At 37.7% G+C, this 26,445-nt stretch overlaps 1 protein-coding gene across 1 annotated transcript in view; it reads right to left on the minus strand.

Moving 5' to 3' along the window:
• Nucleotides 1-23,908, minus strand: part of BRMS1L (BRMS1 like transcriptional repressor) — a 39,508-nt gene extending 15,600 nt beyond the window's left edge. The window contains exons 1-4 of the mRNA XM_082835278.1: nt 23,675-23,908; nt 17,472-17,562; nt 13,554-13,681; nt 11,687-11,766 (exon numbers count right to left, since the gene is read on the minus strand). Coding sequence (XP_082691404.1) covers nt 11,687-11,766; nt 13,554-13,681; nt 17,472-17,562; nt 23,675-23,816 — 441 coding nt within the window. The 5' untranslated portion in view covers nt 23,817-23,908. The remainder of the gene's footprint in view (nt 1-11,686; nt 11,767-13,553; nt 13,682-17,471; nt 17,563-23,674) is intronic.
• Between the last annotated feature and the right edge of the window lie 2,537 nt (nt 23,909-26,445).

Consider the following 26,445-nt stretch of genomic DNA (forward strand, 5'->3'; position numbering starts at 1 on the left):
CCTGTCTAGTCTCTGGTCCCGGCCCCTCCTTCCTATCTGCTGCTAATCAAACTTTTATTCTGACAACTGTCAGTGTGTCTTCCTTCTTCCCACTTCCCTTGCCTCTCAGGTTATTTCTATATGAGTCAAATGTAGAACTAAGGAACAAGCAGATACAAAGCCCTGAACAAGTTCAGATTTAATGGTAAACTGCATGAATGACTAGAAAGATCAAAGGATTTCAATCCTGGTCTGCTGCTTAGTAATTGTGTGACCCCCAAGCAAACTATTTAAACTCTCTGAGCCTTAGTTAACCCATTCATAAAAATCAAGATAATTCCTATGCTATAAAGTTGTTGTAAGTACTAAAATGAGAGAAAGAATGTAAAACACATAACACTCTAAATGTAAGTTCCCATTCAGCCTTTATTTCCTATCTAAAATGCCCTTGAACTACTAGTGAGTATTTTCAGATTAATTATATAATTAAACAGAGTAATTATAATATTAATTATGTATTAAACATACAAAGCAGCAAGCCATAACTAAACCACAAGAAATTTAGGTAAATATTTAGCATCTCTATGGAGGAGGGAGGACTGTCAAAGCTGAAAAATGATGAGAGAAAGAATATCAATATAATTGTCTAAGTAAAAAACATTACTTGAAGATATCTTATTGACTTTTATTTATGGCAATATAGTAGACTAGATATCCACAAAAAACAAAACAAAATAAAACTTCCACCACACCTAGACAGACATTCTAGATAAAATACCACAAAACTCTTTTTATAAGGTATAGCTAATCCCTTAAGAAAATAAGAGATTACCCCCAAAGACCAAATATAAACAAGGAGTTAAAAACCAGTATGCTAACCTGATATTAAAGCTGGGGTTTTCCAAAATATAGCAGAGAGAGGAACACTCCCAAACTCATTCTACAAGGCCACCATCACCCTGATATCAAAACCAGACAAAGATGTCACAAAGAAAGAAAACTACAAGCCAACAGCACTGTTGAACACAGATGCAAAAATCCTCAACAAAATACTAGCAAACAGAATTCAACAGCAAATTAAAAGGATCATACACCATGATCAAGTGGGGTTTATTTCAGGAATGCAAGGATTCTTCAATATATGCAAATCAATCAATCAATGTGATACACCAAATTAACAAATTGAAGAAGAAAAACCATATGACCATCTCAATCGATGCAGAGAAAGCTTTTGACAAAATTCAACACCGATATATGATAAAAACCCTGCAGAAAGTAGGCATAGAGGGAACTTTCCTCAACATAATAAAGGCCATATATGACAAACCCACAGTCAACATCATTCTCAATGGTGAAAAACTGAAACCATTTCCACTAAGATCAGGAACAAGACAAGGTTGCTCACTCTAACCACTATTATTCAACATAGTTTTGGAAATCCTAGCCACAGCAATCAGAGAAGAAAAAGAAATAAAAGGAATCCAAATTGGAAAAGAAGAAGTAAAGCTGTCACTGTTTGCAGATGACATGATACTCTACATAGAGAATCCTAAAGATGCTACCAGAAAACTATTAGAGCTAATCAATGAATTTGGTAAAGTAGCAGGATACAAAATTAATGCACAGAAACCTCTGGCATTCCTATACACTAATGATGAAAAATCAGAAAGAGAAATTAAGAAAACACTCCCATTTACCATTACAACAAAAAGAATAAAATATCTAGGAATAAACCTACCTACGGAGACAAAAGACCTGTATGCAGAAAATTATAAGACACTGATGAAAGAAATTAAAGATGATACAAACAGATGGAGAGATATGGAGAGATATACCATGTTCTTGGATTGGAAGAATCAATATTGTGAAAATGACTCTACTACCCAAAGCAATCTACAGATTCAATGCAATCCCTATCAAACTACCACTGGCATTTTTCACAGAACTAGAACAAAAAATTTCACAATTTGTATGAAAACACAAAAGACCCCGAACAGCCAAAGCAATCTTGAGAACGAAAAACGGAGCTGGAGGAATCAGGGTCCCTGACTTCAGACTATACTACAAAGCTACAGTAATCAAGACAGTATGGGGCTTCCTTGGTGGCACAGTGGTTGAGAGTCCGCCTGCCGATGCAGGGGACATGGGTTCGTGCCCCGGTCCAGGAAGATCCCACAAGCCGCGGAGAGGCTAGGCCCATGAGCCATGGCTGCTGAGCCTGCGCGTCCAGAGCCTGTGCTCTGCAACGTGAGAGGCCACAACAGTGAGAGGCCTGCATACCGCAAAAACAAAAACAAAAACAAAAACAAAACAAAACAAAAAAAGACAGTATGGTACTGGCACAAAAACAGAAATATAGATCAATGGAACAGGATTAAAAGCCCAGAGATAAACCCACACACATATGGTCACCTTATCTTTGACAAAGGAGGCAAGAATATACAGTGGAGAAAAGATAGCCTCTTCAATAAGTGGTGCTGGGAAAACTGGACAGGTACATGTAAAAGTATGAAATTAGAACACTCCCTAACACCATACACAAAAATAAACTCAAAATGGATTAAAGACCTAAATGCAAGGCCAGACACTATCAAACTCTTAGAGGAAAACATAGGCAGAACACTCTATGACATAAATCACAGCAAGATCCTTTTTGACCCATCTCCTAGAGAAATGGAAATAAAAACAAAAATAAACAAATGGGACCTAATGAAACTTAAGCAGCATAGGAAACCATAAACAAGACCAAAAGACAACCCTCAGAATGGGAGAAAATATTTGCAAATGAAACAACTGACAAAGGATTAATCTCCAAAATATATAAGCAGCTCATGCAGCTCAATATCAAGAAAACAAACTATCCAATCCAAAAATGGGCGGAAGACCTAAATAGACATTTCGCCAAAGAAGATATACAGATTGCCAACAAAAACATGAAAGAATGCTCAACATCATTAATCATTAGAGAAATGCAAATCAAAACTATAATGAGATATCACCTCAAACCGGTCAGAATGGCCATCATCAAAAAAATCTACAAACAATAAATGCTGGAGAGGGTGCGGAGAAAAGGGAAGCCTCTTGCACTGTTGGTGGAAATGTAAATTGATACAGCCACCATGGAGAGCAGTATGGAGGTTCCTTAAAAAACTAAAACTAGAACTACCATACAACCCAGCAATCCCACTACTGGGCATATACCCTGAGAAAACCATAATTCAAAAAGAGTCATATACCAAAATGTTCATTGCAGCCCTGTTTACAATAGCCAGGACATGGAAGCAACCTAAGTGTCCATCAACAGATGAATGGATAAAGATGTGGCACATATATACAATGGAATATTACTCAGCCATAAAAAGAAATGAAATTGAGTTATTTGTAGTGGGGTGGATGGACCTACAGTCTGTCATACAGAGTAAAGTAAGTCAGAAAGAGAAAAACAAACACTGTATGCTAACACATATATATGGAATCTAAGGAAAAAAAAAAAAGGTCATGAAGAACCTAGGGGCAAGACGGGAATAAAGACACAGACCTATCAGAGAATGGACTTGAGGATATGGGGAGGGAGAAGGGTAAGCTGTGACAAAGTGAGAGAGTGGCATGGACATATATACACTACCAAATGTAAAACAGATAGCTAGTAGGAAGCAGCCGCATAGCACAGGGAGATCAGCTTGGTGCTCTGTGACCACCTAGAGGGGTGGGATAGGGAGTGTGGGAGGGAGGGAGACGCAAGAGGGAAGAGATATGGGAACATATGTATATATATAACTGATTCACTTTGTTATAAAGCAGAAACTAACACACCATTGTAAAGCAATTATACTCCAATGAAGATGTTTAAAAAATAAATAAATAAATAAAAATAAAGCTGGGGTTTCCTTGAGGGTATTTGCTGGTTATTGAATGGAGAGGCATCACTTTTAATGGCTATTTGGTTAAAAGAGAAAGATCTTGGGGGGAACTGGGATCCCTGCATGGTCCTCAATGGTTACTACCTTTAGTGAAAAGGGCGACTGAAAAACTCCACCTGAGGGAAATCTATCTGTCTCAGCCTAGGCAATAAGTGGGGAAAAAAGTTTTCCCTGAAAATATGTCATCTTGGGCCTGATTTCTACATCTCTGGGATTCAAATATAGACCCTGCATCTTCCAGAAAATCCAAAGCCAGAAAGCAGTCATGTGGTGCTGGCATACCAGGATGCCTGGCTGAAACAACTCAGCGGAAATAAAAGCAGACACTATCTGAAGAGCTACAGCCTGTGTCCAAGGCTCACAGAATTGCTACCAATAAAACCTCCAGCATCAGGAAATAAGGTGTGAGGTTTGGCAGAAATAAAAAACAGCAGAATTAGGCTCTGAAGGATGTCAGATAATGACTTATTGAATAAAAGTATGAATTAATTATTGCAATATGGAAAACCGAATAAGGTCTTACAGATGACTAATCACAGTTCCAGAAGACAGAAGGAAAGAAAATGGAAGACAGACAATACCAGAAAAGTTAACAACTGAGAAATTTCTTGAATTAACAGAGAACAAATTCTGAGATTCAGAAAGCACAACAAATCCAAGTCAGGAGAGAAAAATAACCTCTACGGAGACACACAGTAGAGAAACTGAAGAACAACAAAGAGAAGAGTTTTTGCAGCCAGTGAAGGGAAGGAAAAAAGTTATCTACAAATGACTGTAACCTTCTAGCACAGACTATGGAAAGTAAGATCCTAAAAACATTAACAGGAAATAACTGTCATCCTGGAATGTTATAACCCCCTAAACTGTCCTTTCACAATTTTTACAAATAAAGCTATTTTTGAACAAATAAAAACTGAGCTTACCACTAACAGACTCTCAGTGAAGGAATGCCTAGGATGTTCTTCAAGAAGCAAAAAATAGACCTGCAAGGAAGGGTTGCAATTCGAAAACAGTGAACAAGAAACTAGTAAACTGTAGATAAACCTAAAAAGAACTAAATTTACAAGATCAAAATAACGTCTCATCTAAAGTATGAAAAACAAGATGGAACTAAAATAGTAAATAACTATACCTTGTAATTTGAGAGGGAGTAACTGGAGTTAGAGTTCTAAGGTCCTTTATAGGAGTTCTAAGGAGGAGGACAGAGTTATTAATTAATATTTAGATTCTACTAATGTAGGTATGCATGTTAAAAATTTAAGGTAATCATTAAAATATAGAAATGGAAGGTATGGAGGTAATCATTAAAATAGAAATAGAGGGTATAACTTTATGATGTATTTTTAAAACTCAATAAATCACACATACCTCCCAAAAAAGGTCAGGAAAGAATAAAAAAAGGATAAAGCAGAACAAACTGAAAACACAAAACAGGTTGGAATTAAATATCAAAATAATCACCATTAATATAATTGGACTAAATTTATCAGTTAAAAGACAGAGATTGTTAAAATAGATTTTATTTTAATTCAAGGCTTATGCTATTTATGAGTAATACACCCAAAATACAAGGTCAGAAAAAAGTGTGAGGAAAAAAAAAAGGATGAAAAAACCTTTTATCAGGAAAATTCCAAGCCAAATAAAACTAGGGTAGCTGTTTTAACTATCAGACAAAATAGACTTTAAGGTAAAGAGATAGAAGGGTATAAAAAAAGGATAAAATGTTACATTTATTAAAAAATAAAAATTCTAAAATATGTGAGTCTGCTAATACAGACTCTCTCTCTCCCTCTCTCTCTCTCTCTCTCTCTCTCTATATATATATATATATATAAAGCAAAAACTGATAGAATGAAAGATATGGAAAATTAAAAATCCCATTTACAAGAGTATCAAAAATAATAGAATAATTAGGAATAAACTAAAGTGAAAGACTTGTATACTGACAACGTAAAATGTTGATGAAAGAAATGAAAGAAAACACAAATAAGTGGAAAGCCCACATTCATGGATTGAAAGACTTAATATTGTTAAAATGTCCATACTACCCAAAGCAATTTACAAATTCAATGTAACCTCTATCAAAATTCCAATGACTTTTTTTTTTTACAGAAATAGAAAAAACAATCCTAAAATTCATATGGAAACACTAAGGACCCCAAACAGCCAAAACAATCTTGAGAAAGAACAAAGCTGGAGGCCTCACATTTCCTAATTTTAAAATATATTACAAAGCTATTGTAATTTTAAAAATATGGTACTGGCATAAACATTTAGATGAATGGAACAGAATAAAGAACCCTGAGATAAACCCATGCATATATGGTCAACTGAACTTCAATAACGGTACCAAGACTACATAATGGGGAAAGGATAGACCTTCAACAAATGGTGTTGGGAAAACTGGAAAGCCACATGCAAAAGAATAAAACTTGACCCTTATCTTACACCATACACAAAAATCAACTCAAAATGGATTGAAGATTTAAATGTAGGACCTGAAACTGTAAAACCAATAGAAGAAAATAAGGAGGATAAGCTTTATGACATTGGTCTTGGCAATGACTTATTGGATATGACACCAAAAGCACAAACAAGAGAACAAAAACAAAAAGATAAGTGGGACTACATCAAAACAAAAAAGCTTCTGCACAGCAAAGGAACAACTAGAGTGAAAAAGCAACCTAACAGAATGGGAGAAAATATTTGCAAATCATGTATCTAATAGGGGGTTAATATCCAAAATATGTAAGGAACTTGATTTAAAAAAATGGGCAAAGGATTTGAATAGCCATTTCTGCAAAAAAAACATAAAAGTGGCTGATAGGTACGTGAAAAGATGCTCAACATTACTAATCATAAGAAAATGCAAATCAAAATGACAATGAGGTATCACTTAATACCTGTTAGGATGCCTATATTCAAAAAACAAAAGATAATAAGTGTTGGTGAGGATATAGAAAAATTGGAACCTTTGTGCACAGTTCGTGGAAATGTAAAATGGTGTGGTCACTGTGAAAAACAGTACGGAGGTTCCCCAAAAACACTAAAAACAGAACTACCATATGGTCCAGCAATCCTACTTCTGAGTATATACCTAAAAGAACTGAAATCAGGGTCTTGAAAAGATATTTGCACTCCTGTGTTCATTGCAGCATTATTCACAATAACCAAAATGTGAAAAACAACCTAAATGTACACTGAGGATGAATGGATAAAGAAAATGTGATATATACATACAATGAAGTATTATTCTTTCTTTAAAAAAAAGAAGGAAACCCTGCCATATGCTACAACATGGAAGAACCTTGAGGACATTATGCTAAGTGAAATAAGCCAGTCACTTAAGGACAAAGATCGCATGATATCAATTATATGAGATATATAAACTAGTCAAACACATAGAAGCAGAGAGTAGAATGGTGGTTGCCAGGGGCTAAGGGGAAGGGGAAACGGAGTTGCTGTTCAATGGGTATAAAGTTTCAGTTATCTGTGATGGTTAAGTTCTAGAGATCTGTTGTACAACAATGTGCCTAGAGCTAACAATACTATATTACACATTAAAATTTGTTAAGAAGGTAGATCTCATGTTAAGTGTTCTTACCCTAATTTTAAAAAGAGAGAAAAGGGCTTCCCTGGTGACGCAGTGGTTCAGGGTCCGCCTGCCTATGCAGGGAACGCGGGTTCATGCCCCGGTCCGGGAGGATCCCACGTGCCGCGGAGTGGCTGGGCCCGTGAGCCATGGCCGCTGGGCCTGCGCGTCCGGAGCCTGTGTTCCGCAACGGGAGAGGCCACAGCAGTGAGAGGCCCACGTACCGCAAAAAAAAAAAAAAAAAGAGAGAGAAAGAAAGAGAGAGAGCAGGTGGGAGGGAGGGAGGGAGGAAGGGAGGAAGGGAAGAAGGAAGGAAAGAAGGAAGGGAGGAAGGAAGACAGAGGAAAAAAGGAAAAAAATAAAACAAAACAAAGAAAAAGATGAAAGAAATTCCATGAGAGATGTTTCAACTGGGTGCTCTGGAATCATGAGCATTACAGCGTCTCTGGGACTGTACAATCCTTTTTGACCAAAGGAACTTGAGACAGTGGACATGCATTGTGAGGCATCTCATCATTAGCACCTTTGGCCTCCAGATTTCAAATTATGAATGACTTTACTATATTGAAAAGAACAGTATGTGAATTTTCTTAGGAAATGAAAGAAAACTAATATCAAAAAGAAAATAAAAGAAATAAATACAAGGAGGTATTAACAAATCCACCATCACAGAGAGAAATTCTGCTCACCTCCCTCAGTAATTGAAAGATGAAGCAGACAAAAAAAAAAAAGAGTGAGGAAACACTGCATATACTTATATAAATAAATAAATGAATAAATTGAAAGTGTTATGAGGAATGAGATATTTGCAGTTTCAAAGTACTTCTCCACTAAATACTTACTAATCACAATGAGAAAAAGTTAAGTATACTTAGAAAAACCTAGAAGACATCACTTAAACCAAGTGATCAGAGTGTACATAACCTATCATGGTACATATCAAAATTGTGCACTGCCTGTTAGAATTCAATGAGAAGAACACAGCATCATTGCTGTGATACTCCTACCAAAGATACAAAACCTGGTTCTAATCATGAAGAAACAGCAGACCAACTCAAAACTGAGGAACATTCTATAATATAACTGGCCTGAAATTTTCAAAAATGTAAAGATCATTAAAAAACCAAGGGAAGACTGAGGTATTGTTCCACACTGAAGGAGACTAAAAAGACAAGACAATTAAATGCAATGACAAAGATAACGTGATTCTGAACTGCATCTCTTCGCTATAAAGACTGCTATAGGGAAAACTGCTAAAACTTAAATGGAGTCAGAAGATTAGATGGTAGTAACAATATCAATGTACATTTCCTGATTTTGATGATTTTAGTGTGGTTATGTAAGAGAACATCCCTCATTTGTTTGAAACATTCATTACAGTATTCAGGGGTTATGGAGCATCATGTTGCCAACTCATTCTCATGTTCACCAAACAAGTTCTTTTGTACCTTCTTGCAACCCTACTATGAGATTGTTTTCAAAAATGCATCATAAAGACAAGATGTACTAAGCACGCATGGAACTGAAGATTGCAATGTTAAATACATGCTTCTATAGAAGAGAAAAATATGGAATATTCCTAACTTATTTTATGCATCTTGGAATCAAACAAAGATAATATAAGAATTAAAAATTAAATCTCACTTATTAACATAGAAATGAAGCTTCTAAACAAAATATCAGCAAACTGAATCTTGTAATGCACAAGAAAAATAATCATTCCAGGAATCCAAGGACAGTTTAACATTAGAAAATACATTAATAATTTAAGTGCAAAAAAAATGACTAATTCAACAGATGCAGACAAAAGTATTTAATAAACTCTAACAATATTTATGGGAAAATTCTTAGAAAAAAAGAAATAAATTTCCTTAACTTGATAAAAAGAGTATTTATTAAAACCAAACATCAAGTATCATACTAACTGGAAAACCATTAGAAGCATTCCCTTAAAATCAAGAACACAGTAATGACCAGCTTTCACTGCTTCTATTCCAACATGTACTAGAGGTGCTATCAGTGCCATTAAGACAAGTGAAACAAATAAGAAGAGATCAGAGGACTTCCCTGGTGGCACAGTGGTTAAGAATCCACCTGCCATTGCAGGGGACATGGGTTTGATCCCTGGTCTGGGAAGATCCCAGACCCAGATCAACTAAGCCTGTGTGCCATAACTACTAGCCCTGCGCTCTAGAGCCCGAGAGCCACAACTACCGCAGCCTGTGCGCCCTAGAGTCCACACGTCGCAACTACTGAGCCCACCGTGCTGCAACTACTGAAGCCTTCATGCCTATAGCCCGTGCTCCACAAGAGAGGCCACCACAATGAGAAGCCCGCACACTGCAACAAAGAGTAGCCCCCGCTTGCCACAACTAGAGAAAGCCCGCGCACAACAACGTAGACCCAACACAGCCAAAAATAAATAAAATTAAAAAAAAAGAGATCAGAAAGGAAGAAAAAAGTTGCTATTATTCACAAATGACATTATTATCTACATGGACAATCTAAGAATCTGTAATTAAATTATTAGAATTAAGAGAGGTAGATAAGATTGGATATAATATCAATATATAAATTACTTTTCTATGCAGCAGCAGAAAATAAAAAGCAATTTTTTAAAAGTTGTTACTAAAAAAAACAAAAAAAATTAACAATAACAACTGTAAGAAGGAAAAGAGCAAGATAAAATTATTAGGGTATTGAGTTACTAAGACTTACTAGACTGAAAGCTGTAAAAAATGATGCTGTGACACCGGTGCAGAAAGAGCCAAACAGACCAATGGAACAAATGAAAAAAAGCTAAAAACAAGCCAACACATATGTGGATATTTGATATAAAAAAGATGGGAGGGCTTCCCTGGTGGCGCAGTGGTTGAGAGTCCGCCTGCCGATGCAGGGGACACGGGTTCGTGCCCCGGTCTGGGAGGATCCCACATGCTGCGGAGCGGATGGGCCCGTGAGCCATGGCCGCTGAGCCTGCCGGAGCCTGTGCTCCGCAACGGGAGAGGCCACAACAGTGAGAGGCCCGCGTACCGCAAAAAAAAAAAAAAAAGAGATGGGATTGCGGATCAGTGGGAAAACAATGAAGAATATAATAAATAGTGTCGAGAATTACCTATCCATATGCAAAAAAGTAAAATTAGAGCCATACTTTAACCACACATAAAAATTAAAGGCAGTTTAGCAATCTGTTAAAAAGCAAAATTTCAACTTTTAAAAGAAAATACATCATTTTACCTCAAAGTGGGGAAGACACAAAAAGCATCTATCATAAAGGAAAGATGATAAATTCAACTACATTAAAATGTAAAATTTTGTTCATAAGGTCATCAGAAAAAGTGAAAAGATATTCCATTGCCTGGGTAAAAATACTTGCAAAGCGAATAACCAGCAATGCATTTGTATCCAGAGTATATAAAGAACTTCTACAGTCAATGAGGAAAAGACTAAAAGCCCAAAGTAAAGGCAAAAGATATGAACAGGCACTTCTTAGGAAAGAAAATCCAAGCAGCCAGTACACACCAAAAGATGTTTCACCTCAATTATAACCAAGAAAATGAAATAACAAGCTCCATCATTTTTATGCCTATATATTCTTAGTATTTTAATGATTTATAAAGATATGGTACACTAAAGTAAGATAAGAATCATCATAGAACGCGTCCTCTTATTTTCTCTAGTATATTTATGATCTTGTCTAGGTTTTATGAAAAGTTATCTGCAAAATCAGCACTATGTTTTCAAACGCTATTCAAAATAAACACAACATACAGAATTTATTTTTCCCCGTAGAGAATTTTGCCCTAAGATGTGGAAACAGATCTAGAGATTGAGAAATTAATATAGCCCAACAATCTAACTGTACTACTGGATATACATTTTTTGAGCCTTGAATATTATACTAATTATACTATCTTCAGTAATGCCAGATGACATAATCATTAAAGTCTTTTTAAGGTAACAGTTACAAAACTTCTAAAATTATATCACTTAGTTCTTTTCTATGGTCCCTTGTTTGTGTCCTATTTCCAATACAGCTACCAGTGCAACTGTATTTAAAAAAAAAAAAAGTACAAGTGCTGAGCTAAAGTACTGTTTAATTTTGTTTCATTTAGTTTATTTACTATTTTAACTGCTGTACTCATAAGACTTGAAGAGTTGAAATCAGCTTAAAAGTTAAGCAAAATAACAGTACCTCACAATGCTGGCGAGAAGCTTGAATTTCACATTCATATTTGTTCTTTACAGATTCTAAGCAGAGCTCTCTATAGATTCCTGCAACCAAACACAATTACTCTGATTATGTTAGCAATAAGGAGTTTCAATATCACTTCCCTACAGGAATTCTGTCCTAACTATTTTATAAGATGAATCAAGAAGAAACTGGCAAGTGAGTCTAACTTTACCTTTAAAAACTAAAAATAAAAGGCTCAGTTAAAATATATATCAAAGAAGACTAGAAAACTAATAAGCGTTTAAGTGCTAGAAAAAAACTACACTGCAATTTTTAGTTCTTACCCATTTTTCTAAAGAATACTCCTAAATGTTTGATAGAGAATGATTAAAATGAAAATAAAACTCTTCACCTATGAAAAACAATCTCTTGGGATTCATAAGGGAAACAGAGTCAATAAGCTCTGGTTTCTTAATCATATATACTCAAAGGAACAACTGGATACCATAACCATCAAAACCACTAGTTTTTAACTATTATTTATCTTCAGAGTCCAAAGCTTCCAAGAGGATTAAATGTAGAAACTAATATAACAAAATTTATAAACTGATACGAGGTTTGAGTGCTCCTAACAGGGCTTTACCTAGAGAATGGATGCTCAAGTGAGTTTAACTTAGAGGTACCAAGACAACAGCATAAAATAGGCACCATGGTCATGCAAACATGCCATCACAAAAATGGCAAACAAAGAGGTCTAGATGTATATGCTTAACTGTATGCCACAGTTGCCCCTAGAAATGTAATTCTGTTTCTTGTATAGAAAAGGCAAGGGACAGATATCTGGAACTATGCCATCAGCAACACATTCACACACACTACTTTTTGTACAATCAAAAAGTAAAGGAGGCTGCCTAACAGAAACGTGAATAATTGACTGAAGTAATATTTCCTAAACATCCACTAAGTCTCACTTAGTGCTTTTAGAATGTCCAGGAAAATTAAGGACATGTTTACTTTTGAGGGTGTGCTAAGCCAATATGCAAAGACAGCAGATTAAGCATCACATCACCTACATACTTAATACTAAGCACTCAAGAATAAAATTTGGTTTAAGGTGGATTTAGTACAAAGATAACCTATTATCAACAATGCCTTAGGTATTATATAACAGGTACATGAGGATCAATTAGTGTCCCTCAAAAAGAAAACAATCGGCATCTCCATTAATTAAATTTCAGTTTTTAGTTTGACTATGAAAAATCATTAAGTGACCTTCAAATAGCTATATCCCTTGTTATGCGTGGTAGGACACAATTCTGAGGCCAGATCCCAGTTACAAACAGAAGACTGAAATCTAACCACACAAATATAGTACATCTTCATTTATTCACAGCCACAAATGAGTCATCAAACTTATCAAAATAAAAACTCATGTCTAAACTGTAGGTTTGAAGGCGAATTCTCTGTTCTTTAATATCCTGATCAAACATTTAAAAAATGTTTTTACAAATAAAAAATCCTTATCACTCTTACAGATGAAAAATACTGAGGACTTAAATTGAAACTTAATAGGAAATTAAACTGCGATAGTAACAGTATCTCTTAATGAAAGTATCATGGTTTCTAATTGTTTCACATGTGGAAGTACCCTCTCAACAACACTGTGAGCAATTTGAGGGCTTTTTTTCTTTTTTCAAGCCACTACAGTAGCAGAGAAAACCATGAGGCATTTAATAAATAACTGTGGGCTGACTGACAGTGAAATACTCTGGTCAACGTAAATACAGTTGTACTTTCATTAACAACAACCGCTCACTTGATAAACACCTTTTAAGTCTATTGAAGAGTTCATTTTCTACTATATGGAAAAGATGTTTCACTTTCCTACCTGCTACCTTTGTACGAATTTGCATATTTTCTTGTAAAGTTGCCAGTGGTTCCAAATATTCTGGTGCTTTTCCAGCTATGACTTCTTGTAGTTTTGCATCCACCTGACTTAATCGTTCTTTATAAAGTCTTAACAAAGCAAAAATTAAGATATTAATTTTAAAAGCCCAACAAAGGCTAACAATTTACCATTTCTATACATTCTCTTCTTAATATCATTCATATTCTAATAGCCTACCAAATGTATTTTTGCCTTGCTCTCAAGTGAAGAATGCAGTTACATTATTTGACTTTATGCACATAATCACAAAGAAATGTCTTTCTATTTTTTAGATATATCACTCTTTAATAGTTAACTTACAATACAAAAAATACAACTGAAATAACCACTTTTGGTCACTCTAGATGTTTTTGTTTTAACTGCAGAATAAATCAATTCTAAGAGAAAAGGTCAAATAAACACTGAGTTTAAAAAAAAATCATTTTGAATAATTTAGATACAGGCATTACTAGCTTTCAAAAATAAATAATTCCCTGTCTCCTCTCCGAGTTTCCTGAAAAGCAGTCAGTATTACAATATTCAGCCTACTTGATTTTTAAAAGAACAAAGAAGTAGAGTGATGAAGGTAAAACCAATGGCTAGAGAACTTGTGATCTGGCATACTCAGTTCTTCTAGACTGCAAATGAAGAAGCTATAACAATGAGTTGCTCAATAGATGGGGAAGTGAAAAGTGGGGCAAGGAATCCCTGTTGCTCTATTTATGAGTCCACATACAAATACTCCTAATTTACCAGCTGTCATCCCAATACCTTTAGCTTGATTATCAAAGACAGTATGCGAGACAACTCAATGTTTATTTTTAGCAATAATCCTGCAGGACAGAACTAACTCTTTTTTAACAGGAAAATGTTTAAATTGTCATTCTTTATGAAAGGCACTTCTAACCCTGGCTTTGTGGCATTTCAAGGGCATCCTAAAATTTCAAAGCAAACAATTTAAGGTCATTTTGTAAAATTTTTTTGCCATTTATTACTTCATCATAGGTGAAGAATATGTCATATACATCACAAGGATGGCATCTAGTAACTTCCAAAAGAAACCACTGCTTATGCTTGTAGGTGTTCATATAAATAGCAGTTGGCTATTGAAAACATGATGATACCTGGCTTTCATATAAAATTCCGCTCTTTCCTCATGAAAATATAAACCAATACAATTAAGGCAACTAATATTAATTGTCTACTATTGGCCATTATAATTAGCATAGAGATTTATACAATGATTCTATAGGAATAAAGCAAATTTGAGTGTTAATACAATAACTATTCTTTTTTTTAAACAAAAAGGGAAAAATTATCTGAATTAACTGCCAAAATAATACGTTATCACATCTGGGTTAAATTTTTCTAAAACGCAACATACAATGTGTAAAGTCAGAAAAGTACAACATGATACTTATAGTTTTTGAAGTTATAAATACAACTTTAGGCAAAATGCTAAAAATCTGATAAAAAAGATGACTGCCCCTGAAAATCAAACTCATACAAAATACTGATAAGGTATCCTGAATAGATGAACATCTTGAATGAAGAGGATATGTGAATGAACGATATTCAATTAGCTCACTTTTAAAAGAATAGATTCCTCAAAATCAGTATAATTTCTACAGCCTTGGAATCCAAGTATAAACTCATCAAAGGCAAGGATCATGAGTCCCTCAGCAGCAACCACAATACTATTTGCAGAATAGAAGCTCAATTAACCTTTGTTGGATGTTGAACACTGAAATGAATGGAAACTTGGATGGCACAAGTTCCTCTATCTTTTTAAGAAGGTGGAAGAACTCACCTTCCACCACTTTACAAACTGCAAATTGTGGATTTTCTGCCTTAGGAATGGAGTGCTACTGTGCCCTGTAGTAGCAGAACAGGCAAAGCAGGGTATTTATTACTACTACTACTACTATTATTATTATTACTATTATTATTATTATATTTCCCACCTCTGCCAAAGAGGATTTGAGACAGCTTACAGAGATACACAGTGTGACAAAATAAAAATAAAACACAAAGCAACGGGGCAAAACAAAAAAATAATTATAAACCTGGTGCCAAGATTTTTCTTTTCTAAAACATATTTCTAGATTCCAATTCCTTGAGAAAGAATCCTATTAAATAGTGGTAATGGGTCTACTTTTAACACTTTCAGAAGTGAATAAAGCTGGTAGGGGGAACTGGCTGGTGGTCATAGTGAGCCATGAGAAAGTAATAATCAAGACAATTGCCTGCCCCAAGGTGAACAAGATTAGTCCAAATGACTCACTAGATGCAAAGTTCTCCTACGTAATATATTATACTAGAGCTTTACAGCAATTTTCATGTCTTGGATAACCATAAAAGGCACTTTAAAAGCTCAATAGGTGTATCTTAAATAACTGTTTAAGAATTATTCACTCACGGATTACTTGTGCTAAAATACAAATTTGCTTCCTCTTTTCCAGAATGATCCCAAATGAACTGAATGAACTCTCCGTGTTGCCCAAATAATGGATTCCTGGGGATCCAAACTAATTTTAATTTCAAATTAATAATGTAAATCTTTAGAATAAGAAAATATCATGTTTTTTAAAGCCACAATTTTAAACTTTGGATTATTTTGGATTGCTTATATTAATTTGTTGCACTAGCAGGGAACATTATCTATATATTCATCTCTAATACCAGTGAAAGTTAAGACCAGAAATGGCATAAATCCAGCAGGATTCATATGGTAACCAAACCTGTCTTATTTTAGTCTGGCAATTTCAGATATTAAATGGGCTTTCATCTCTTCTTTGGGCCTCTCTAGCGAAGAAGTAGGAGAAAAGGAATAAGCAGCAAAATCACGAAGGATTCATAAACTGAAGAGCCAGCTTCTGAATAAGTTAAGGTGTCTTTCTCTCTTTCATTTACAATTCCTAAAATGTAGCTTGCCCCATAACCTTGCCAGCAAGTTCCAAACTGAAAGCTCACCTTTAAGATTTTTTTTTTAATCTGCATCTGCATCTATTCTGTTCTCTCAAATCACTGGGGCCCATTCTTGCGTTACCAACTTTACATAAGAGTTCTGGCATTATAAGCAGGGGGGAAAAATAGTATCTAATAAACATGCACTACATGCCAGACAAATGGCTGAGAATTTTACAGACTGCTCATTCAATCTTTACAGTAGATAATAACGAATCTCTTATTATACCTTTAAAATCTGTCCAGAAAGCCTGGATTCAGAGCCTATGCTCTTTCTATTCCACTACAGTTCCTCCAAAGTAGTGTGCCTTAGTGGAAGGGACACCATAGCACTTTCTGCACTAGGAGGCAGAAAGCCTGGCTTAATTTATCACTTTCTGAAGAACTATGAACAAATCACTTAACCTCTCTGAGCATCAATCTTCTCATGGGTAAATGAGAGATAAGACGATCTATCTCCCAACCTTACAGAGAAGCAAACTAAATAATGCGTGTGAAAACACGTAATGTATATATTACCCAATGTTAAGATATAAACAAAAATCACTATGCCATCTTTGGGAAATATCTCTCTTATTCTCACAATTTTAAAATGCTATCTTTATCCAATTATTTAACAAAGGAATAAATGAAGCAGATTAGAATCAAGGGTGCAACAACCCAGGAAAACATTTTCATGACCAACCCCACATAAAAATCTTATTATATCCCCTCCAAAAACAGCCTCAAAACCCTTGATTAGTTAATGAGGTCTTCAGCAGGCAAACAATAGCCGAAGCCTTTTTCAGATCAGTCGGTCCCATAAAACACGAAAAGGAAAATAGTTTAGAGTGAATATAATTTCTCTCATGCTACTGTACACGTGACAAGGTTAAGATTCGGTGACAATGACCTTCTGAAGTCACTACTTACTGATCCTTGAGATCGGTAAACTGTTTTTCAAGATTGGACATTTCATCTAAACATTCCATTCTTCTTCTTTCACAGTCTTCATCATCCATTTCTGTTAGTAAAAGGCAAATATCAAACATAAAATTAATTTTATGTTCCAAATATATCTGAATGTTAATTCAAATGGTAAAAAAGAAAAACACTGAAATATGAAGTTAGATATGCAAGGCCTACATTCAGCCTTAAAATACATATTTACCAAAAATAATTTCACTATAGATTTTAACCTAAAATACAGATGAATTAAAACTATAACAGTCTCTAGACCTTCTTATTTTTATTCATTTTTAAATCATTTTAAAGGGCCGACATTAAACTGTGACTATGAAGTAATTAACCCACTTTTGGTCTGTTTTCCACCAAATCATGAGAACTTAAGCACCAAGATGACTATGTCCTTTAAAGGTTAATATTGCTCAAAAACACTTTTGGAATTCTTCTTTCAGCACTGCTCACAAAGATGATTTGCGATTCAAATAAAAAAGAAGACTAATCTCATTATGTTTACCACAGAATATCTTGGTCTCCTACTCTTATATTCCCATTGATCCCTCTCCCCAAATTACTGTCAGTCAGTGCGAAAGAGGAAAATGAGGAGAAAAACAAGCAAACTTTTCAAGGAAAGCAACTGTTAGTTACCAGCTCTGTCCTATATTTCATACCTTCTATTTTTACATCACATACAGTTGACAATAACAGAAGCTCAAAATGATGTGCATATTGATCATCATCAAATAAAGGTCAAACTATGAGAAAGAGTTAAATTATGTTCAGTTATCTTCCAATAGTGAGGAAGTATACAATTTTTTTTAACTTTTCTGAAACAGATTAAAATTATTTCTGGCTCCTAATAGCTTATTCCTTGGCTATTTAAAACGTGGTCCCTCAAGACGACTCACTCCCCAATATCTCTGGATAGTTTTTCTGTAGCCTTAGGACCGGCCCAGTACCAAGGTTGGAGAAGAATAAAACTGTGGAAATTTAACATGCAAGACATATGGTAGAAAAGAAATGCTTTCACAACATGCAAAACTGCAAAGTTTATTTAAATAATTTCTTTGCACTTAAAAAATTTGACTTGTAGTTCAAATTATTATTACATTTTTCACAAATTAAGTTGTTCATTATTTTCTGGGATAGAATAAAAAACAGTGAAAAATCACAAGGGTCAACATAAAAATTAGAGAGGCAGAATTTTAGTAAATAGATGTCATATTGCGAGATCCTAGCTCCCATTAAAATTACAAAAAAAAACAAAGAACGCTTGAAGATAAAATGTTTTACAGATCTAGGAAATGTATTTACATATAGTACAGATGTTCTTTCTCTGTATTCCTCACTTTTGAAATCTCACCTATTTTCATGACTGGGAAGATGACTTCCAAATTATGCTTCCCATACCAGGCAGGTCCCAACGCCACGTTTCCACCTGTCAGTTGGGCACTCTGACTTAAATACACCAACAGGACCTCAAAAACAACATGTCTGTAATACTCTATCTTCCACCTTCATCTCAAATCTTTTACTTTTCTATTTCTGTTCATGCTACCACCATTCTCCTTGTATCTGGGTTTTTCTTCTTACCTTGACTCTTAAACTTGTAGTGATCAATCCCACTTTCTGCTTTTTTTGAAATCTTTCATATCTATATCTTTTCCTTTTCTAGCTCAAATCCTTCTCCCAACCAAACTGGTTTTCTCACTTTTTTGAATAAGCCTTAAGATCTGGCCTTTGCACTTTTTCTTATATTCCTCCTTCTATAGCAGGGGTCCCCAACTCCCGGGCCATGGACTGGTACCACGTTAGGAACCAGTCCCCACAGCAGGAGGTGGGCAGCAGGCGAGCAAACAGAACTTCATCTGTCTTTATAGCCACTCCCCATCGCTCGCATTACCACCTGAGCTCCACCTCCTGTCAGATCAGCAGCGGCATTAGATTCTCATAGGACCACAAACCCTACTGTGAACTGCGCATGCAAGGGATCTAGGTTGCGCGCTCCTTATGAGAATCTAATGCCTGATGATCTGAGGTGGAGCTGAGGCAGTGATGCTAGCACTGGGGAGCAGCTGCAAATACAGATTATCATTAGCAGATAAGTTTGCACAGAGACCATAATAAATCAATTGCTTGCAGACTCATATCAAAACCCTGTCAGTGGGACTTCCCTGGTGGCACAGTGGTTAAGAACCCACCTGTCAATGCAGGGGACATGGGTTCTATCCCTGGTCCAGGAAGATCCCACATGCTGCAGAGCAACTAAGCCCATGCACCACAACTAATGAGCCTGCACGCCACAACTACTGAGCCCACACATCGCAACTACTGAAGCCCGCATGCTCTAGGTCCCACATGCCACAATTACTGAGGCCGAGTGCTGCAACTACTGAAGCCCACACGCCTGGAACCCGTGCTCAGTAACAAGAGAAGCCACTGCAATGAGAAGCCCGTGCACTGCAATAAAGAATAGCCCCCACTTGCCGCAACTAGAGAAAGCCTGCATGCAGCAACGAAGACCCAACACAGCCAAAAAATAAGTAAAGTTTTAAATTTTTTTTTAAAAAACCCTATCAGTGAGTGGCAAGTGACAATTAAGCTGCATCTGATGGCAGGCTTTATAGTGGCAAGTGAGTTGATGTACTTCAATTGTACAGCTGCATCTTCTGGCAGGCTTTAAGTCAGAATCCGACACTTATTTTAGTCCGCGCATGGCCCACCCATTATTTTATTTACCACTTCCATCCGTGCTTCTTTCCCCCACTGTGCACTTGTCTCAGTCACAGTTTTGGTAAGCCCACAAGCTAACCCTAGCCAAAATGAGTAAAAAACAAATATCGCTGAAGAGCTTCTTTGAAAAGGGGGAAAGACCCAATGATGAGACAGCAGAAGACTCTAAGACTACCAACAAAAAGAAAGCTGGGTTTAAAAGAAAATACCAAGAGTCCTACTTAAATTACAGGTTCGTTGCAACAGGTGATTTACATTTTCCAAGCCCACTTTGTATAACATGTGGCGACCGGCTATCCAATGAAGCCATAAAACCTTCAAAACTGCTTCACAACATGGACACCAAGCACCCTGCATTAAAAGACAAGCCTTTGGAGTTTTTCAAAAGAAAACGACGTGAACACGAAGAACAGAAGCAATTACTGAAGGCCACCACTTCATCAAATGTGCCTGCACTGAGAGCATCATTCTTAGTGGCTAAACGTATTGCTAAAACTAAGAAGCCTTTTACTATTGATGAAGAGTTGATCCTGCTTGCTGCTAAGGACGTTTGTCGTGAACTTTTAGGAGAGAATGCAGTTCAAAAGGTGGCACGTGTTCCTCTTCCAGCTAACACCGTAACTAGATGAACTGATGAAATAGCACAGGATATCAAGGCACAATTGTTAGAGAGGATTAATGAGTCACCTTGGTACACAATCCAGTTGATGAATCTACCGATATTGACAACAAGGCAACAATGCTTGTTTTTGTGCGATACATTTTTCAGGAGGATGTGCATGAGGATATGTTATGTGCACTTTTGTTGCCAACCAATACCACAGCTGCAGAACTATTTAAGTCTTTGAATGATAACAGGAAAACTGAATTGGTCATTTTGTGTCAGTATATGCATAGACAGAGCGGCTGCCATGACTGGACGGCTTTCTGGTTTCACTACTCGGGTCAAAGAGGTTGCTTTTGAATGTGAGTCTACGCACTGTGTCATCCATAGAGAAATGCTGGCTAGCCGAAAAATGTCACCTGAACTTAACATTTTTCAGGATATGATTAAAATTATCAACCACATTAAAGTACATGTCCTCAACTCATGTCTCTTCACGCAGCTCTGTGAGGAGACGGACACACGTCTTCTCTTATACACAGAAGTGAGATGGCTTTCTAAAGGTAGATCACTGGCCAGAGGTTTTGAGTTATGAGAGCCGCTCCAGAGATTTCTTTTAGGAAAACATTCACCAATGGCAGCACATTTCAGTGACACAGAATGGGTCGCAAAACTTACTTGGTGTGACATATTCAACCTGCTCAACGAACTCAACCTGTCACTTCAGGGGAGAACGACAACTGTGTTCGAGTCAGCAGATAAAGTGGCTGCATTCAGAGCCAAATTGGAATTATGGGGGCGACAAGTGAACACTGGGATTTCTGACATGTTTCAAACATTAGCAGAGATTTTGAAAGAGACTGAGCCAGGGTCTTCTTTCTCCCAGCTGGTGCATGATCACCTATCTCAGCTTTCTAAAGAGTTGAACATTACTTTCCAACCACAAAAGACCCCAAAACTGGGAAGAAATGGATCCGCGACCCATTTGTGAATAAGCCAGGTGAAATCGACTTTGTCAATGCTAGAAGAGGATCAACTGCTTGAGATCGCAAATGACGGTGGCCTTAAAAGTATGTTTGAGACAACTTCAAATCTCCATACGTTCTGGATTGAAGTCAAGGCGGAATATCCTGAAATTGTCACAAAAGCACTGAAAAGCCTGCTTCCATTTCCAACTCTTATCTTCATGAAGCAGGGTTTTCTGCAGTGACAGCAGCCAAAACGAGATCACGGAGTAGACTGGACATAAGCAACACACTACAGGTGTCACTGTCTCCCATCACCCCCAGATGGGACCATCCAGTTGCAGGAAAACAAGCTCAGGGCTCCCAGTGACTCTGCATTACGGTGAATTGTATAATTATTTCATTATATATTACAATGTAATAATAACAGAAATAAAGTGCACAATAAATGTAATGGGCTTGAATCATCCCTAAACTAAGCCCCCCTCCCCGGTCTGTGGAAAAATTATCTTCCACGAAACCAGTCCCTGGTTCCAAAAAGCTTGGGGACCGCTGTTCTATAGAAACACCTGAACATTACCACTCCAATCCAAGTTCTACCCATTCTTCGAGGTAATTTAGGCAACCCCACCTTCTTCATCTAGCCTTTGCTGACCACCCTATACTGAAAAGATTTCCTCTGCCTCAATTCCTACAGTATTGTTTATAGTTAAGCATTTGTTTGGCAATTTAATCAAGTGGTGACCTATGACAGCTCTTTAATTGCAGTCAGATTGTAACTATTTATAGCTCACAATGAGTAGAACCCAGTACTGCACAAGGAAGTCACTCAGAAATACTTATTTTGGGGTGGTTGATTTATTGACTGAAATTACATACTTCCATGGAGGTTTCCTTTGAAAGGGAAACCTGAAAAGAGGGTGTCAGCGTGCTGACAGACTGTCATCAACTTGTCATCAATCCTTGCTTCACATGGCCAAAATCAGGACAAGACAAAGAAATAAGTCTCATCTCCATCATATGGATAAAAGGAAAAGAATCCAGGTAATCACAAATTCCATTTTTTTTAAATAACCATTACTAAAAGTTTGCAAAAATTCACTTGTGGTGTTAACCTGCCCTCCTCTACCCCACCCCACCTCCCCCCCGAAAAAACAAAACTAAAATAGCCCAAAGTTAGAAAAGATTGCAGGAAAGAAAAGATTTGGAGAATTTCAAAGTTGCCAAAAATCAGCCAATTTATAAGCATATGAAGATCCCCAATCACCCCTGATGTTAGGCTCTTCTTAGTCTTGACAAGTGCAGAGAGATGCTGTAAACGGTCCAGCTCCCACGTCAGCCCCTCGAAAGAGCACTAATATCAAGGGCTGACACGCTGACTTGGAAGCTGAGATTTAAAAATTCTAAGCCAGCCAAGAGCCAATACAAATCTACCCTCGGCTCCGACAACCCACCCACGTTGACAAGTAAGGGTTGCAAAGGTGCAAAATAAGAAGTCGGTGGTCTGGGGAGAGGAGGCATTTGCAGGGTCTCCCAGACAAGATGCGGCACATTCCTCGCTCCGGATAGCCCCGGGCACTACCCAGAGATTCCCAAGGGCAGGGCGGACCGCGAGCAGGACCGCGCAGCGTACGGGAGCTGGGCGAGTCCAGGCCCGGGCCCTGCCCCGCCCCGCCAACCGGGACCCGCCAGGAGCCGGGCAGCGCCCAGCGAACAGTCCGGGTGCCAGGGAGAGCTGGGAGCCAGTCTCCGCCCCTTCCCTCTCTCTCCTCCCCGTTCTCCCAGCAGGACGCAGCTGCCCGGCGTGCGGAGAGCGGCCTGTCGCTAGCCTGGCGCGAGGACTCGGGGTCCCAGCCCGCTGGGTCGCGTACCTGAGCTATCTCCATCCTCGGAGACCGACGAGCTCTCGGTGTCCTCGTCCTCGGAGCTGCTCCCCTCGTTTTCAGCGTAGTCCACCTCCATCTCATCGTGATGGTTCGTCTCCTTCTTATCCCCTCGGGAATGGACTGGCATTTTCCAGCCGCGCCGTCGCTTCCCACTCCCGGCGCCCAGCCCGGCCACCGCCGCTTCAGAGAAGGGCGCGCCGAACGCCCCGACCCACCCAGCGGCCGAGCTTTTTCTGAACCCCCTCGGCTCCTCCCCGCCCCCGCCGGAGCCTCACAACCTAACCCACAGGCTTTGCGCTGGGAGCTCTGCCATTGGTGGAGGCAGTCCTCCGAGCCTGGGGCTGGAGCTTGTCCTGCTTGGGTCCGGTTGGTTGCCGGTAATTACGGCGCGGCCTCGCGGTATGTGTCGGGAGTTGTAGTCCTTACTGCTCAGACCTGCAGGGGCCGCCAGCTTCCAAGCTTCAACAGTCCTGATCACTTCTCCCCTCTGGACTTCAAGTCCCACAAGGCATGAAAGCTGCCAGAGTCGATCGCAGTTTATAAACTAAACAGAAACAGATTGTGAGAATTTGGTCTGTATTGATTCTTTTCCCGCCAAGTGATTGAGCTCCCAGGCCATCCAAGATGTTTCTGTCAGACGAAAATGTCTTTTGCCTGAGGTTTTTTCCTCCTCTTTGAGGATACGGAAACTGCAGAAATGTCTCTTTACCTAAGCACTTTTATTTACTACTAATAAACTATTATTTAATTAATTTCTGCAGGCAACTTGCACTTTCTATGTTGCACAAAAGTCTTTAAATTGTTATTGAAACTTTTGCAATCCATAATATGGAAAGAAAGGAAGTTTTATCTTGGCACTTTTCTCTAGTATGTTTTGCATTATTTTTTACCATTTGCAGCCTGAAAATGCTACCAATCTTAACTTCAGTTTTCAAAGAAAAATACATATTTGACTTAATGAAATGTTATATTTTATCAATGGTAGGGATGATAGACAAGGAAAACTCATTAAATATAATCATAATAACACACCAATTGACCACTTTCACTCTATATCAGGTACCCTGGTAAGTTCTTTAAATGAGTTATATTGAGTTAAGTTCTCAATTTAATAGCCCTGAGGTAGTTGCTATTATTATACCCATTTTACAGATGAGGAAACTTTACTTGCAGACAAACCTAAAATCGGTATTTTATCAATTATAAAGACAGGGCTTCTTCCTGAAGTGGCAATTTGCTATTGACAGAGATTTCATAGAATATTGTGGGTTGTACAGCATTTCTCAAACACAAGGCCCAAAGACATTTGACAGAGAATGATAAGAGTATCCAAGCATAAATTTATTAAAGTTAGATTTGGAATTTAATGACAGAAAACATTTCAAGGGCTAGCCATCTCTTGGCTTAGATCCAAATTATGGGGCTTTTATTATCTAGTGTCAGCCTACTTCTCAGCCTACTCTTCTTACTGTAGTCTCCAAAACTGAACTCCTCAATTGATAAACACACAAATTGTTTCCCATTTCAGTGTTTTTGCATATCCTATTCTCTCTGCAACCCTCTTCCACTCCTTTTTTTCAAAGCCACTTTCCTGACTACGTTCATCACCAGCAGCACCTCCACCATTCAGTACACACTCCTGTTCCTTCAGGTTGCTACTATACATTGTACTTTGCAACTTTGTACTTGTTTCTGTCAAACTGTATTGTGAATTGTTTAGCAGATGCATCTCACCTATTGGATTGTGAATTCCTTGAGAACAGGGACTGTCTTATTCTGGGATGCAATTTCGGAGGCAAGCATGTGAGTACATGCACGTACATTATGTGAGTGGTGTGGACTAAAGTGGGGCAGCTGCTTTTAGCTCCAGCCAATTGTTGCTACATCAGAATTCTGGCCTAGATGTCAAATCTTCCAGTTTTCAAGAGAAACTGGAAATTTAGATCTCTATGTGAAATAACCAGATTTGTAAACATTATCTCAAGTGCATTTTTTTTTTTTGCTGTTGTTTTGGTTTGGTTTGGTTTATTAAACTCCAGACCAAACAAAAACAGCTGTGGATAAAATCCCTGGCCTCTGTTAATCTCTGTTATATCAGCAGCCAGCAGAGTATGTGCTAAATAGTAACAATCACTTAGATTTCTGGTCACTATGTGCCAAGCACTGTTACATGCTTTAAGTACATTAATTCATTTAATCCTTATAACAACTCTATGAAGTAGATATAAAATTATGCCTTCTATTTTGTAGATGTGGAAACTGAAGCTCAGAGCAGTTAGGTTACTTGGCCAAGGCCACACAGCTAATAAATAGCAGATTTAAGATTTGAATTTGAGTAGTCTGACATCAGAGCCTGCACTCAACTACCAGTATACGGTGCCCCTGTAACAGGTGCTTTCTATGTTTCTGCTGTTTAAAGGAAAACAGAAGGAAGTTGGAGAGGAGGCATAGATTCTAGCCCTGGTTCTGCTAGTAATCAACAATTCAATTTGGCAAATCACACGATCTCTGGTCACTTGTAAAATGAGAAGTTTGTATTAACGTTATCTTTAAGTTCTCTTCTGGGGCTTCCCTGGTGGTGCAGTGGTTAAGAATCCGCCTGCTAATGCAGGGGAAACGGGTTCGAGCCCTGGTCCGGGAAGATCCCACATGCCTTGGAGCAACTAAGCCTGTGCGCCACAACTACTGAGCCCACACGCCACAACTATTGAAGCCCACCTGCTCTAGGGCTTGCATGCTGCAACTACTGAGGCTGC

The sequence above is a fragment of the Leucopleurus acutus genome (genome assembly GCF_964270905.1).
Source record: "Leucopleurus acutus genome assembly, chromosome: 1".
Lineage (NCBI taxonomy): Eukaryota > Metazoa > Chordata > Mammalia > Artiodactyla > Delphinidae > Leucopleurus > Leucopleurus acutus.